We start from the raw sequence: 13,705 nt of genomic DNA, 5'->3' as shown, positions 1-13,705 counted from the left end.
CGCCCCCCAGTTTGCACACCCCTGTGTTACGGCTTCCTATTGACCTGTGTGCAGATAGTTAGCGATTAATGCGCTCCAGCGCTGGATCCATTTCGTTCATAAAATACAAATAGGTACAGAGAATAGGGCTAGTGAGATAATGAAAATATTGTCCTCTGTGGGGCCATAATATCCCTGAAGATGGGGTTAGCAATGAAGCCCCTGTGTAATCCTCGTAGGGATGGTCCCTTGGTTCACAATGTGACAAAATAATGGATAAACATTACTCACATATTGCCCAATCTGATGTCCTGAAGGCGTGCTGCCAAGTAGAAATGCTGGTGCAATGTAGAGAGAGGAGAACTGGCGCACAGTCAAAGGAATGGGTCCCAAGGTTGATGAAGAATAATCCTTTATTTAATCCATAAAACAAACGGAGGTGAGCACCCTCCTACGCGTTTCGTGTGCACCCGTACCCTTTATCAAGGAGTACTCCCTGGGACCCCCTCCTTTGACTGTGCGCCAGTTCTCCTCTCTCTATATTGATCTGCGTGACCAGGACATTTAAATTTGAGAGAGATACTGTACCAGCACCCCATACGGAGCTAAGAATCTCAGGAAGCAAGGGGGCCCTGGAGCTGAAATTAATGTGGTTCAGCTCTGAGACCCCCAGCTTCAAGCCTATAAGAATTTGTTTTTATATGCCGCTTAGACTGAACCTTTAAGACCTATTCAAATGATTGGGTTGTGAGGTGCCTTACAGCTTAACATAAATGCGTATGTAACCCCCTCCTAAAGAGTTGCTAGCAGTGTTAGTGTATGCTAGGCCCGGCCCCACCCTGGGTTGCTATGGGTGTCCAGACGTCACACACGGGTATTTCAGGAGGGGGAACTGTTCTAGAAGGTTAAGTTCCAGGAAAACAAGAGGAGTGGAGCCTATGGGAGAGTAGCTACCCATGTTCATAAAGTAATACTGTAGTATAGACCAGGCCCCCATACTTTTTATTATGTTATAGACAGGGGTAGTAACTGGTTAGTTAGGATCCATAGAGAAGCCTGAGGGAGTCCAGTATAAGTTGCTAAGTATGAAACGCCATGCGACAGAGAGCATCAGTAACGAGGATTCCCAGATGCAGGCGGATCGGCTCTGACCGCGGATCTGCATGGACCTTCCTCTCAGGCTGAAGTGGTAGTTACCATACCGGCTAAAGATATTAGGTTACGTATACAGGACCCGCTAGGATCCCCAATGGTCTTAGTATTACCGAAATAAAGAGGAAAGATGTTCCAAACCTACGAGGAGGGGGTCCCGGGTCTTAGCACACTGAAGAAATAAAACATATACCTCCATTCTAGTGTTAAGAGGGCACTGATGGAAGAACCATATTCATGTCTGTCTGATATAAAATACAGTGCAACGTGTCACTATGTGTATGAGCGATCGCTGTATTGGGGACACGAATAAATGATAGTTGTATGGTAAAAGTTCTTAATGCCCATTATTCTACAACCTTGCTACCTCAGCGCCCAACCGCCTAAACAGGGCCGCCAACAGAAATCATGGGGCCCAGGACAAATGAACGGAGCCTCCCCCCCCCCCGAACCCATAGCTCACCTACCACACAAAAAAATGTTTTTTAGCGCGCAACTTTTACTTAACTGTTTTCTTGTTATTGCAATACGGAAAAAAAATTACAATGCAATCTGTTTATTTTTAGATTTTCAACAAAAGGCAGGTGATTGCCTGCCTGGGTGGGTGGGTGACTGCCTGGGTGGGTGACTGACTGACTGTCTGGGCCTGGGTGGGTGACTGCCTGCCTGCCTGCCTGCCTGCCTGGGTGGGTGACTGAATGCGTGGGTTGGTGGGTGACTGACTGCCTTTGGGTGACTGACTGCCTGGGTGACAGACTGCCTTGGTGGTTGTCTGCCTAGGTGACAGACTGCCTTGGTGGTTGACTGCCTGGGTGGGTGACTGACTGTCTGGGCCTGGGTGGGTGACTGCCTGTCTGCCAGCCTGCCTGCCTGGGTGGGCGGGTGACTGAATGCGTGGGTTGGTGGGTGACTGACTGCCTTTGGGTGACTGACTGCCTGGGTGACAGACTGCCTTGGTGGTTGACTGCCTGGGTGGGTCGCTGACTGCCTGGGTGGGTGACTGGGTGGGTTAGTGAATGCGTTGGCTGAGTGACTGAGTGACTAGGTATGTGAATGAGTGACTGGGTGGGTGGGTGGGTGACTGAGTGACTGGGTTGGTGTGTGACTGACTGAGTGGGTGGGTGACTGAGTAACTGGGTGGGTGAGGTGGGTGACTGAGTGACTGCCTGGGTGGGTGACTGACCTTGACCGGGTAGGTGCTGCTTCCTGCTTCCTTGCCCGCCAGATGGATCTCCAGGGCGGGAGTTAGGCTTGGGGGGCACAGGCTTGGGGGCATGGGAGGTAGGTGGTTGGGGGGGCAAGACTGGTGGTCTAATTCCGCAGCTGCTGCCCATTACAGGGGCAGGAGGCGGGTGTGGGGGACGCTGGGTTGACAGGCACAGGCTCGCCACAGTGCTTCCCCTCCGTCCCACATTGGGAGCAGGGGAGAGTGGGCCCACAGGCAGCAGGCCGGACACCCTGCTTTCCCCACGCATGCGCGCCGAGACCTCGGCTGTGCGCATGCGCACGAGGGGTTGCCGGCATTTTTTTTTAGGACTATTTTTTTTTTAATAAAATGGGCACGGTCGCGCAGGGGGCCTGGGCTACCGGGCTCCCTGACTCACAGGGCCCGGGACGCCAACCCCGGCAGACCCTTCCCTGTTGTCGGGCCTGCACCTGAATACAGTCAATGAGTCAAGGTAACCCAATGTGGAGTAGCACATACATAATACCCCGAAGTAACCTCCCTAGGAGCCAGGCAGGGACGGTTACACGTAAATATGAGCCACTGTGTTTCTAACCCCTCTCTAGTGTTCTTTAGCAGCCAGGCTGCAAACCGTGTGCTGAAAGTTCGGAAACGAGCAAATAGCTTCCTAGAGGAGCTGAAACCCGGGTCCCTAGAGCGTGAGTGCATGGAGGAGAAGTGTAACCTTGAGGAGGCTAGTGAGATCTTTCTGACTCGGGAGAAGACGGTAAGAGAACCATTGCGCACTGTGTATAATTTACAAGCGAAATATATTATCGATATAGATAACGCTTTCCTTTTTTTTTTTTTATAGCTTAACTTCTGGACAAAATATTTTGGTAAGTATAATTCATTGAGACATTAGGCACAGAAACCCCTTATTTCTCCTCTACGCACAGACATGAGGAACTCGTACCTTTCACACCCTCCTCCTTCCAGTGAGGAACTCGTACCTTTCACACCCTCCTCCTTCCAGTGAGGAACTCGTACCTTTCACACCCTCCTCCTTCCAGTGAGGAACTCGTACCTTTCACACCCGCCTCCTTCCAGTGAGGAACTCGTACCTTTCACACCCTCCTCCTTCCAGTGAGGAACTCGTACCTTTCACACCCTCCTCCTTCCAGTGAGGAACTCGTACCTTTCACACCCTCCTCCTTCCAGTGAGGAACTCGTAACTTTCACACCCTCCTCCTTCCAGTGAGGAACTCATACCTTTCACACCCTCCTCCTTCCAGTAGACATGAGGAACTCCTACCTTTCACACCCTCCTCCTTCCAGTGAGGAACTCATACCTTTCACACCCTCCTACTTCCAGTGAGGAACTCGCACCTTTCACACCCTCCTCCTTTCAATGAGGAACTCATACCTTTCACACCCTTCTCCTTCCAGTGAGGAACTCGTACCTTTCACACCCTCCTCCTTCCAGTGAGGAACTTGTACCTTTCACACCCTCCTCCTTCCACTGAGGAATTCGTACCTTTCACACCCTGCTCCTTCCAGTGAGGAATTCATACCTTTCACACCCTCCTCCTTCCAGTGAGGAACTCGTACCTTTCACACCCTCCTCCTTCCAGTGAGGAACTCGTACCTTTCACACCCTCCTCCTTCCAGTGAGGAACTCGTACCTTTCACACCCCCCTCCTTCCAGTGAGGAACTCGTACCTTTCACACCCTCCTCCTTCCAGTGAGGAACTCGTACCTTTCACACCCTCCTCCTTCCAGTGAGGAACTCGTACCTTTCACACCCGCCTCCTTCCAGTGAGGAACTCGTACCTTTCACACCCTCCTCCTTCCAGTGAGGAACTCGTACCTTTCACACCCTCCTCCTTCCAGTGAGGAACTCGTACCTTTCACACCCTCCTCCTTCCAGTGAGGAACTCGTAACTTTCACACCCTCCTCCTTCCAGTGAGGAACTCATACCTTTCACACCCTCCTCCTTCCAGTAGACATGAGGAACTCCTACCTTTCACACCCTCCTCCTTCCAGTGAGGAACTCATACCTTTCACACCCTCCTACTTCCAGTGAGGAACTCGCACCTTTCACACCCTCCTCCTTTCAATGAGGAACTCATACCTTTCACACCCTTCTCCTTCCAGTGAGGAACTCGTACCTTTCACACCCTCCTCCTTCCAGTGAGGAACTTGTACCTTTCACACCCTCCTCCTTCCACTGAGGAATTCGTACCTTTCACACCCTGCTCCTTCCAGTGAGGAATTCATACCTTTCACACCCTCCTCCTTCCAGTGAGGAACTCGTACCTTTCACACCCTCCTCCTTCCAGTGAGGAACTCATACCTTTCACACCCTCCTACTTCCAGTGAGGAACTCGTACCTTTCACACCCTCCTCCTTCCAGTGAGGAACTCGTACCTTTCACACCCCCCTCCTTCCAATGAGGAACTCCTACCTTTCACACCCTCCTCCTTCCAATGAGGAACCCGTACCTTTCACAGCATCCTACTTCCAGTGAGGAACTTGTACCTTTCACACCCTCCTCCTTCCAGTGAGGAACTCGTACCTTTCACACCCTCCTACTTCCAGTGAGGAACTCGTACCTTTCACACCCTCCTCCTTCCAGTGAGGAACTCGTACCTTTCACACCCTCCTACTTCCAGTGAGGAACTCGTACCTTTCACACCCTCCTCCTTCCAGTGAGGAACTCGTACCTTTCACACCCTCCTACTTCCAGTGAGGAACTCGTACCTTTCACACCCTCCTACTTCCAGTGAGGAACTCTTACCTTTCACACCCTCCTACTTCCAGTGAGGAACTCGTACCTTTCACACCCTCCTCCTTCCAGTAGACATGAGGAACGCCTACCTTTCACACCCTCCTCCTTCCAGTGAGGAACTCATACCTTTCACACCCTCCTCCTTCCAGTGAGGAACTCATACCTTTCACACCCTCCTCCTTCCAGTGAGGAACTCATACCTTTCATGCCCCCCTCCTTCCAGTGAGGAACTCATACATTTCACACCCTCATCCGCCCAGTGAGGAACTCGTACAATTCACACCCTCCTGCTTCCAGTGAGGAACTCGTACCTTTCACACCCGCCTCCTTCCAGTGAGGAACTCCTACCTTTCATGCCCCCCTCCTTCAGTAAGGAACGCCTACCTTTCACACCCTCCTCCTTCGGGTAGACATGAGGAACTGCTACCTTTCACACCCTCCTCCTTCCAGTGAGGAACTCGTACCTTTCACACCCTCCTCCTTCCAGTGAGGAACTCCTACCTTTCACACGCTCCTCCTTCCAGTGAGGAACTCCTACCTTTCATGCCCCCCTCCTTCAGTGAGGAACGCCTACCTTTCACACCCTCCTACTTCAAGTGAGGAACTCGTACCTTTCACACCCTCCTCCTTCCAGTGAGGAACTCGTACCTTTCACACCCTCCTACTTCCAGTGAGGAACTCGTACCTTTCACACCCTCCTCCTTCCAGTAGACATGAGGAACGCCTACCTTTCACACCCTCCTCCTTCCAGTGAGGAACTCATACCTTTCACACCCTCCTCCTTCCAGTGAGGTACTCATACCTTTCATGCCCCCCTCCTTCCAGTGAGGAACTCATACATTTCACACCCTCCTCCTTCCAGTGAGGAACTCATACAATTCACACCCTCCTGCTTCCAGTGAGGAACTCCTACCTTTCATGCCCCCCTCCTTCAGTGAGGAAAGCCTACCTTTCACACCCTCCTCCTTCCAGTAGACATGAGGAACTGCTACCTTTCCCACCCTCCTCCTTCCAGTGAGGAACTCGTACCTTTCACACCCTCCTCCTTCCAGTGAGGAACTCATACTTTTCACACCATCCTACTTCCAGTGAGGAACTCGTACCTTTCACACCCGCCTCCTTCCAGTGAGGAACACCTACCTTTCACACCCTCCTCCTTCCAGTGAGGAACTCCTACCTTTCATGCCCCCCTCCTTCAGTGAGGAACGCCTACCTTTCACACCCTCCTCCTTCGGGTAGACATGAGGAACTGCTACCTTTCACACCCTCCTCCTTCCAGTGAGGAACTCGTACCTTTCACACCCTCCTCCTTCCAGTGAGGAACTCCTACCTTTCACACCCTCCTCCTTCCAGTGAGGAACTCCTACCTTTCATGCCCCCCTCCTTCAGTGAGGAACGCCTACCTTTCACACCCTCCTCCTTCGGGTAGACATGAGGAACTGCTACCTTTCACACCCTCCTCCTTCCACTGAGGAACTCGTACCTTTCACACCCTCCTCCTTCCAGTGAGGAACTCGTACCTTTCACACCCTCCTCCTTCCAGTGAGGAACTCATACTTTTCACACCCTCCTACTTCCAGTGAGGAACTCGTACCTTTCACACCCGCCTCCTTCCAGTGAGGAACTCGTACCTTTCACACCATACTACTTCCAGTGAGGAACGCCTACCTTTCACACCCTCCTCCTTCCAGTAGACATGAGGAACTCCTACCTTTCACACCCTTCTCCTTTCAGTGAGGAACTCATACCTTTCACACCCTCCTCCTTCCAGCGAGGAACTTATATCTTTCATGCCCCCCTCCTTCCAGTGAGGAACTTGTACCTTTCACACCCTCCTCCTTCCAGTGAGGAACTCGTACCTTTCACACCCTCCTCTTTCCAGTAGACACGAGGTACCCATACCTTACACACTCTCCTCCTTCCAGTAGACTTGAGGAACTCATACTGCTTCTCACCCACAGCTTCCCCAAAAGCACCAGGGTCACTATACCTCTTTCTCACACAAAGACATCAAGGACACATACTGTTACTCTCTCTCCTACATTTTATTGAGAAACAAGACAAACTCCCATTCCCCTTTCCTTCTGCAGAAACATCATGGACACTAAGTGATCCATATCTCACATGTGTATCTTACATGCTCTACACTACATTCTTCAAATTAAACATCATGAACTCAAGTCACACACCCTCAAAACATGCATACCTCTCACACAAAGTATTGTTTCAGAATACCTCAGCAGCGAAAAGGTTAAGGGTCGCATCTCTTTCAGATGGGGATCAGTGTATGTCCAATCCATGTATGAATGGCAGCTGCAGAGACAGCATTGGGCGATATGACTGCATCTGTCAGAAGGGCTGGGAAGGACGTCTGTGCAATTACGGTGAGAGTGCAAGATAAGCCGATACTGACTCACATGGGCACCGACCAAGCAGCACTGCAAGGAACGAGAAGCCAAACTGCTATTTGCTTCATTTGCTAATGTTGAGATCTATAATATCACGACATCTGACTCCAATTGTGAGCGTATCTATTTTTTATTCCCCTATGACAGTGATTCCCAACAGGGGGTTTGCAAGATGTCTCCAAGGTGTTCACCACAATAAATATACAATGTGGGGTCTCAGGCAGGATAGTGGGTTCCTGAGCCTGTGTGGGGACTGCACACTTAGTGAAGCCCCAGACTGCACCTTAGTGTGAGTGGTAAAGCTGTCAATTACAGCTTCTGAAGTCGCTCCCCACAATGCTTTGTATCCACAGCAGCAAGGCTCCATACACACACGCTGCAGCCCCCTTTCTCCATACACATGCACACACTACAGTCCCCATCTTCAACAACACACATACACACACTGCAGCCCCCCTCTCCATAAACACACACACATACACACACTACAGCCTCCCCTTTCCATAAACACACACACACACACACACACACTGCAGCCCCCCTGTACATAAACACACACAAACACACAAACACACACTACAGCCCCCATTGTTACGGTAGACCAGGTCTTTTAAAGTAGCAGTTCAAGCAATATCCTACATATGTGTTTTTTTTTTTTAATAAATCAGTTCTGTACTATGAGAAAATACTTGTAGCACTTAAAAAAAATGTTTTAAAGATATTTTTTAATGTTTGTAATGTAGGAAGCATTTCCAAAGTGACAAGTCCCCAACAAAAAAGAGAACTATCTGCTACACTGCACTCCTTTATATAGGGCTTGTTGCCTAACTCTAACATTGAAAGGGCTGGCAGCCAATTAGAGCACCGATTGTGGTTGTGCATTCAATGAGAGGAGGGGAAATTAAAAAACTTGCCAATGAAAATCGTCCCTATGGGTTTGAAACCCCGCTTTTTTAGGCTAGCCTCATACCTCCTGCTGGGTAGGTTTGTCAATGTCTTGCTGGAACAAAGGCTTTCTCTAAAGATAGCAAGTCCACAGCCCTTCCCCCTCACCATGTGCCACAAACCAGCATGTCTTTTCAATGAACACAGGGAATCCCATTGAAATGCTAACCCACAACTGGCTGTATGGACATTAATACATAATGTATAAAACAGAATAAACCATACTTTAATACAGTATAAACCTTGGGGAACCTTATATATGTGTGGGACCTGCATCTGGGATACCTGGGCTTGAAAACTAGGAGTCTGGGGGACACTGTATAGCCCCAGTGTAATTCTCCTTGCACATCCACAAATCATGCCTGCACGTCGGGGAGAACTAATGGACCTCCAGTAACTTTGTTCCCTGAACTCCTGCAAACAAACCGATTACATTTTCGCCCAAATATCCCATCTAAAACTTACACTTCTGAAGTTTCAGGACTCTGAGACAAAGGGAACATGAAAAGTGGAAAAGCAGGGGTCACTTTAACTTTTACATGCAATGATACCTGGCCCTGGCTTATGTAGTTAACCCCACACACACGGTCCCTAGCTTATAACCCTATGGGGGACAGTATAAGGGGAACAGAGTTACAGAAAATACACGGTTTTACAATACTGGACTCAAGAACCCACGGTCTCTAGACCGACCAGGTTTCCCCTTTATTAATGAAGGCCAGCTACCTCTGACCATCACACCCATCTTCATAAACACACACACACACACTGCAGCCTCCCCTCTACACACACACGCATGCACACACACACGCACGCACGCACGCACGCACACACACACACACACACACACACTGCAGCCTCCCCTCTACACACACACACACACACACACACACACACACACACACACACACACATTATAGGAGGGAGTCAGTCTGTGCAGGTGCTTCTGCCTCCTCTATCTTTCCCTGTCTGAGAGCTGCAGCTCTGAAATTGGCTGTAATTCTAAACTTCTCAAGGTACCAAAAATTCCAGCCATTACTAGAAGAATAATGCCCTGAAATCAGCTAATCGGCTTTTAGAACTGAAGGAATTATCAGTCTCGGCCTATAAAATAGTAATAATTCCATCATAGCAGGGCATTGTCACGGGAGACCAGGACTCGTTCACGGGTTCAAGCACCAGACAGGACACAGAGATCAAATAAAAGCATATTTATTCCGAACGGAGCCAGCAGACATCACACAATAACATCAACAGAGCTATACTCATGCCACACAGGGGATACAGGGGGAATCCCAGCAGTCCTAGGTGCCCGGCGCCACCGGAATGGCTTACCCGGTGCAGCTTCCACTCCTGTGGGGGATCATGAACTCCAGGCAGCGCTGGATGCAAGTCACAGGCAGGCAAGTTTAAATCTCCCGCTCGGAATAGCAGGCAGCCTCGGTTTCGGATCTCTGGCACAACCTCAGAGTACACCCCTCTGTCCATCCGCATGCCAGTCCAAGAATGTTCTGTGGAACTCAGATCAGCCGCTGCTTCTCTAAATTCCCCCTCTCCATTAAAAAACATGGCGCATGGGTCAGCGACCAATCACGGCACGGATGTTGTGTGTTAGGCCAATCACAGCACGAGGGCTCGTCTGTGTTGGCCAATCCAGGCTGGGAGTGTGACGGGCAGCTGAGGCAAGGAGGATGGGAATTACAAACCAGCCAATGAGAGCATCGCTTACCTCCCCCCACTCTCAGTGCTGGCTCGCTATCTCTTGATGAGATGGGCGCCTCTCTGTCTGAGCAGGAAATGGCTCCGCTTATCGGACCAACGTCGCCCAGATAGGGCTGCCCATCCCCAATCTTCCTTGTCCTCAACCCCCTCCTGAAACCAGCTAAACCTAGATCCATGGGCATGCAGGTTGGGTAAATGTACCAAACAGATAGTTAGTGATTAATGCGCTCCAGCGCTGGATCCATTTCGTTCATAAAATACAAATAGGTACAGAGAATAGGGCTAGTGAGATAATGAAAATATTGTCCTCTGTGGGGCCATAATAACCCTGAAGATGGGGTTAGCAATGAAGCCCCTGTGTAATCCTCATAGGGATGGTCCCTTGGTTCACAATGTGACAAAATAATGGATAAACATTACTCACATATTGCCCAATCTGATGTCCTGAAAGGCGTGCTGCCAAGTAGAAATGCTGGTGCAATGTAGAGAGGAGTACTCCTTGATAAAGTGTACGGGTGTACACGAAACGCGTAGGAGGGTGCTCACCTCCGTTTGTTTTATGGATTAAATAAAGGCTTATTCTTCATCAACCTTGGGACCCACTTCTTTGACTGTGTGCCAGTTCTCATCTCTCTACATTGGATAAGTGTACCAGCCTAGCATGCCCAGGGAACAGAGACTTAGTGCAATAAACACACAACAGTTTTACATGTAATAAAGGTTTTAAATATACATTATTATATATATTTGGTCAGATGAGCCACAGAAGGATGGATCTACAGGGACGTTCTGTACATTCATCCGAACGGATAGGGGCAATGGCTGGGATTAACCTACCGCCACAGGGATTACTGGACAATAATGCCCTGTTCCGGGATTATTAAATAATAACCCAGGTTTTTGTATTATAGAGGTCCTCTACTCCAACTGCTCCTTGGACAACGGTGGCTGCGCTCACTTCTGCACAGAGGCCGAGGACAAAACCACTCGTCTTTGCAGCTGTGCCTCAGGGTACCAGCTGGCGGAAGACTACCACAGCTGTGAGCCGGCAGGTGAGCTCCTACCCCCTGTGCAATGCAAATGTCCCTTCTCCAACACACTGAGGACCTGCAGTCTTTCATAGCTATAAACATGTAAGCACATAGTCTCACACAGAGATTCTCTAGAGTCATAGCCAGAAAAAAAAAATATATATCGGGTGACCAGATTTTCAAAATGAAAAACCAGGACACATTAAAAAATTATTTATAAAACAACACTTGATGCATCCCGTTGCCATGACAATGAGACCCTGACGTCAGGCGGTGACATGTTGCCATGGCAATGTGACATCACGTGATGCCTCGGCGCCATAATGCCTCCCATTGTCATGTCAACTTGATGCCGCATGACGTCATGGAGCATCTCGTTGTTATGGCAATGGGCATTATGTGACGTCGCGCAGCCAGGTTGACGGAATTTGGAGGGGAGGATACAGCCAAAGGCAAGATAAATATATAATAAAAAGCTCTAAAAAATGTTATCTACGGGTTAGCCTTCAATAAAAGGTGGCAACCCTGACTGCAGTGTGTGATTGTGTGTATAGAAGTGGGGGCTGCAGTATGTGATTGTGTGTATAGAGGTGGGGGCTTTGCTTACAGCTCTTACAGTCAGGGCATTATTGGCCAGGAATGATGGGATTATTACTACTTCAAAATGTATTAATTTCCTATATATATATATATATATATATATATATATATATATGTGTATATATATATATATATATATATATATATATATATATAAATAAAAGAACGATTGCTGCGCTCCTACCTAGGCTAAAATATAATAGTGGTCTCATGAATAAGGGTTATTTAGTTGAAACCATTGTCCAAAGCGTTATAAACCTGCAGCCCCGTTAAGGCATAACCACATGTGCAGGTACCTACACTGAATATATGTAATTATTGTCCATTGGACTTGTGAAAAATGTGGGAAAGCCTTGAAGGGGTTAAATAAAGCATATGCTTTTGTGAGTAGTGTAGAACGCAGAGCACAGCTGTAGCCACTATATAAATAAAGATATACATAGGGGCATGGGGTTGTTGGCTGTATATTTCCATGTATGGCCATGTAGTGTCTATATACTGTGTGTATATATATGTATATATATATATATATATATATATATATATATATATATATATATATATATACACATATATATACATATATGTATATATATATATATATATATATATATATATATATATATATATATATATATATATATATATATATATATACATATATACACACATACACACACACACACACACACACAGAGTGGTCGACAAATCACCAAAAAATCTACTCGCCGAACAAAAAAATCTACTCACCACCTAGTACCGCATGTGTGCTGCTTGGGCCAATAGGAGCTCGTCACGATGTTAAATCCACTCGCCCGGGGCGTGCAAATGTATAGGTTTGTCGTACACTGTATATATATATATATATATATATCTATATCATCATCATCATCAGTGTTCTGGCCTCGTGGTGTCTTGCAGTTGAGTTCCCCTGTGGGAAAGAGAAGATCGTGGACCCAGATTATAAAGCTCGTCTCACAGGGGCAAAGGCAGGACGTAAAGGGGACAGTCCGTGGCAGGTAAGGACATCTTGGCCCTTTTTACCACATTGCAGTCAGAGATGGGCCATGTTAGCAGGTTTATTTGATGAGGTCCTGCAATATTTCTAAGCTGTTTGTGAATTGGTGAAACATTTAAGTGTAGGTGTTTGTGTTGTCAGTTCCCACATATTAGTGAAACCCAGCAATGCTCGTTTCTATTCAGCAGCGCGTTGCTTTATCTCTGGTTCCCATCCCGGGCTCTGATGCTTCGTCTTATTTTCTGGTTGTGCTCCAGGCTGGAGACTCTGGTTCTGCCCCAGTCATCTGAAGCTCTGTCACTGGTTCTGCCCCAGTCACCTGACGCTCTGCCACTGGTTCTACCCCAGTCACCTGATGCTCTGTCACTGGTTCTGCCCCAGTCACCTGATGCTCTGCCACTGGTTCTGCCCCAGTCACCTGATGCTCTGTCACTGGTACTGCCCCAGTCACCTGACGCTCTGTCACTGGTTCTGCCCCAGTCATCTGACGCTCTGTCACTGGTTCTGCCCCAGTCACCTGACGCTCTGACACTGGTTCTGCCCCAGTCACCTGACGCTCTGTCATTGGTACTGCCCCAGTCACCTGACGCTCTGTCACTGGTTCTACCCCTGTCACCTGATGCTCTGCCACTGGTTCTGCCCCAGTCACCTGATGCTCTGCCACTGGTTCTGCCCCAGTCACCTGACGCTCTGTCACTGGTTCTGCCCCAGTCACCTGACGCTCTGTCACTGGTTCTGCCCCAGTCACCTGATGCTCTGTCACTGGTTCTGCCCCAGTCACCTGATGCTCTGACACTGATTCTGCGCCAGTCACCTGATGCTCTGTCACTGGTTCTACCCCAGTCACCTGACGCTCTGTCACTGGTTCTGCCCCAGTCACCTGACGCTCTGTC

The 13,705-nt window shown here is 48.7% G+C and overlaps 1 protein-coding gene across 1 annotated transcript in view; it reads left to right on the top strand.

The window, feature by feature from the left end:
* The window catches only part of PROC (protein C, inactivator of coagulation factors Va and VIIIa), a 36,691-nt gene that overhangs the window by 20,405 nt on the left and 2,581 nt on the right, over positions 1-13,705 (top strand). The window contains exons 3-7 of the mRNA XM_075569615.1: positions 2,923-3,083; positions 3,171-3,195; positions 7,362-7,472; positions 11,075-11,215; positions 12,716-12,813. Of these exons, the coding sequence (XP_075425730.1) occupies positions 2,923-3,083; positions 3,171-3,195; positions 7,362-7,472; positions 11,075-11,215; positions 12,716-12,813 (536 nt within the window). The remainder of the gene's footprint in view (positions 1-2,922; positions 3,084-3,170; positions 3,196-7,361; positions 7,473-11,074; positions 11,216-12,715; positions 12,814-13,705) is intronic.

The sequence above is a fragment of the Ascaphus truei genome, chromosome 14 (assembly GCF_040206685.1).
Source record: "Ascaphus truei isolate aAscTru1 chromosome 14, aAscTru1.hap1, whole genome shotgun sequence".
NCBI classification, from domain to species: Eukaryota; Metazoa; Chordata; class Amphibia; order Anura; family Ascaphidae; genus Ascaphus; species Ascaphus truei.
Note: the sequence above shows the minus strand (reverse complement) of the source record. Positions and strands in the feature narration are given on the sequence as shown.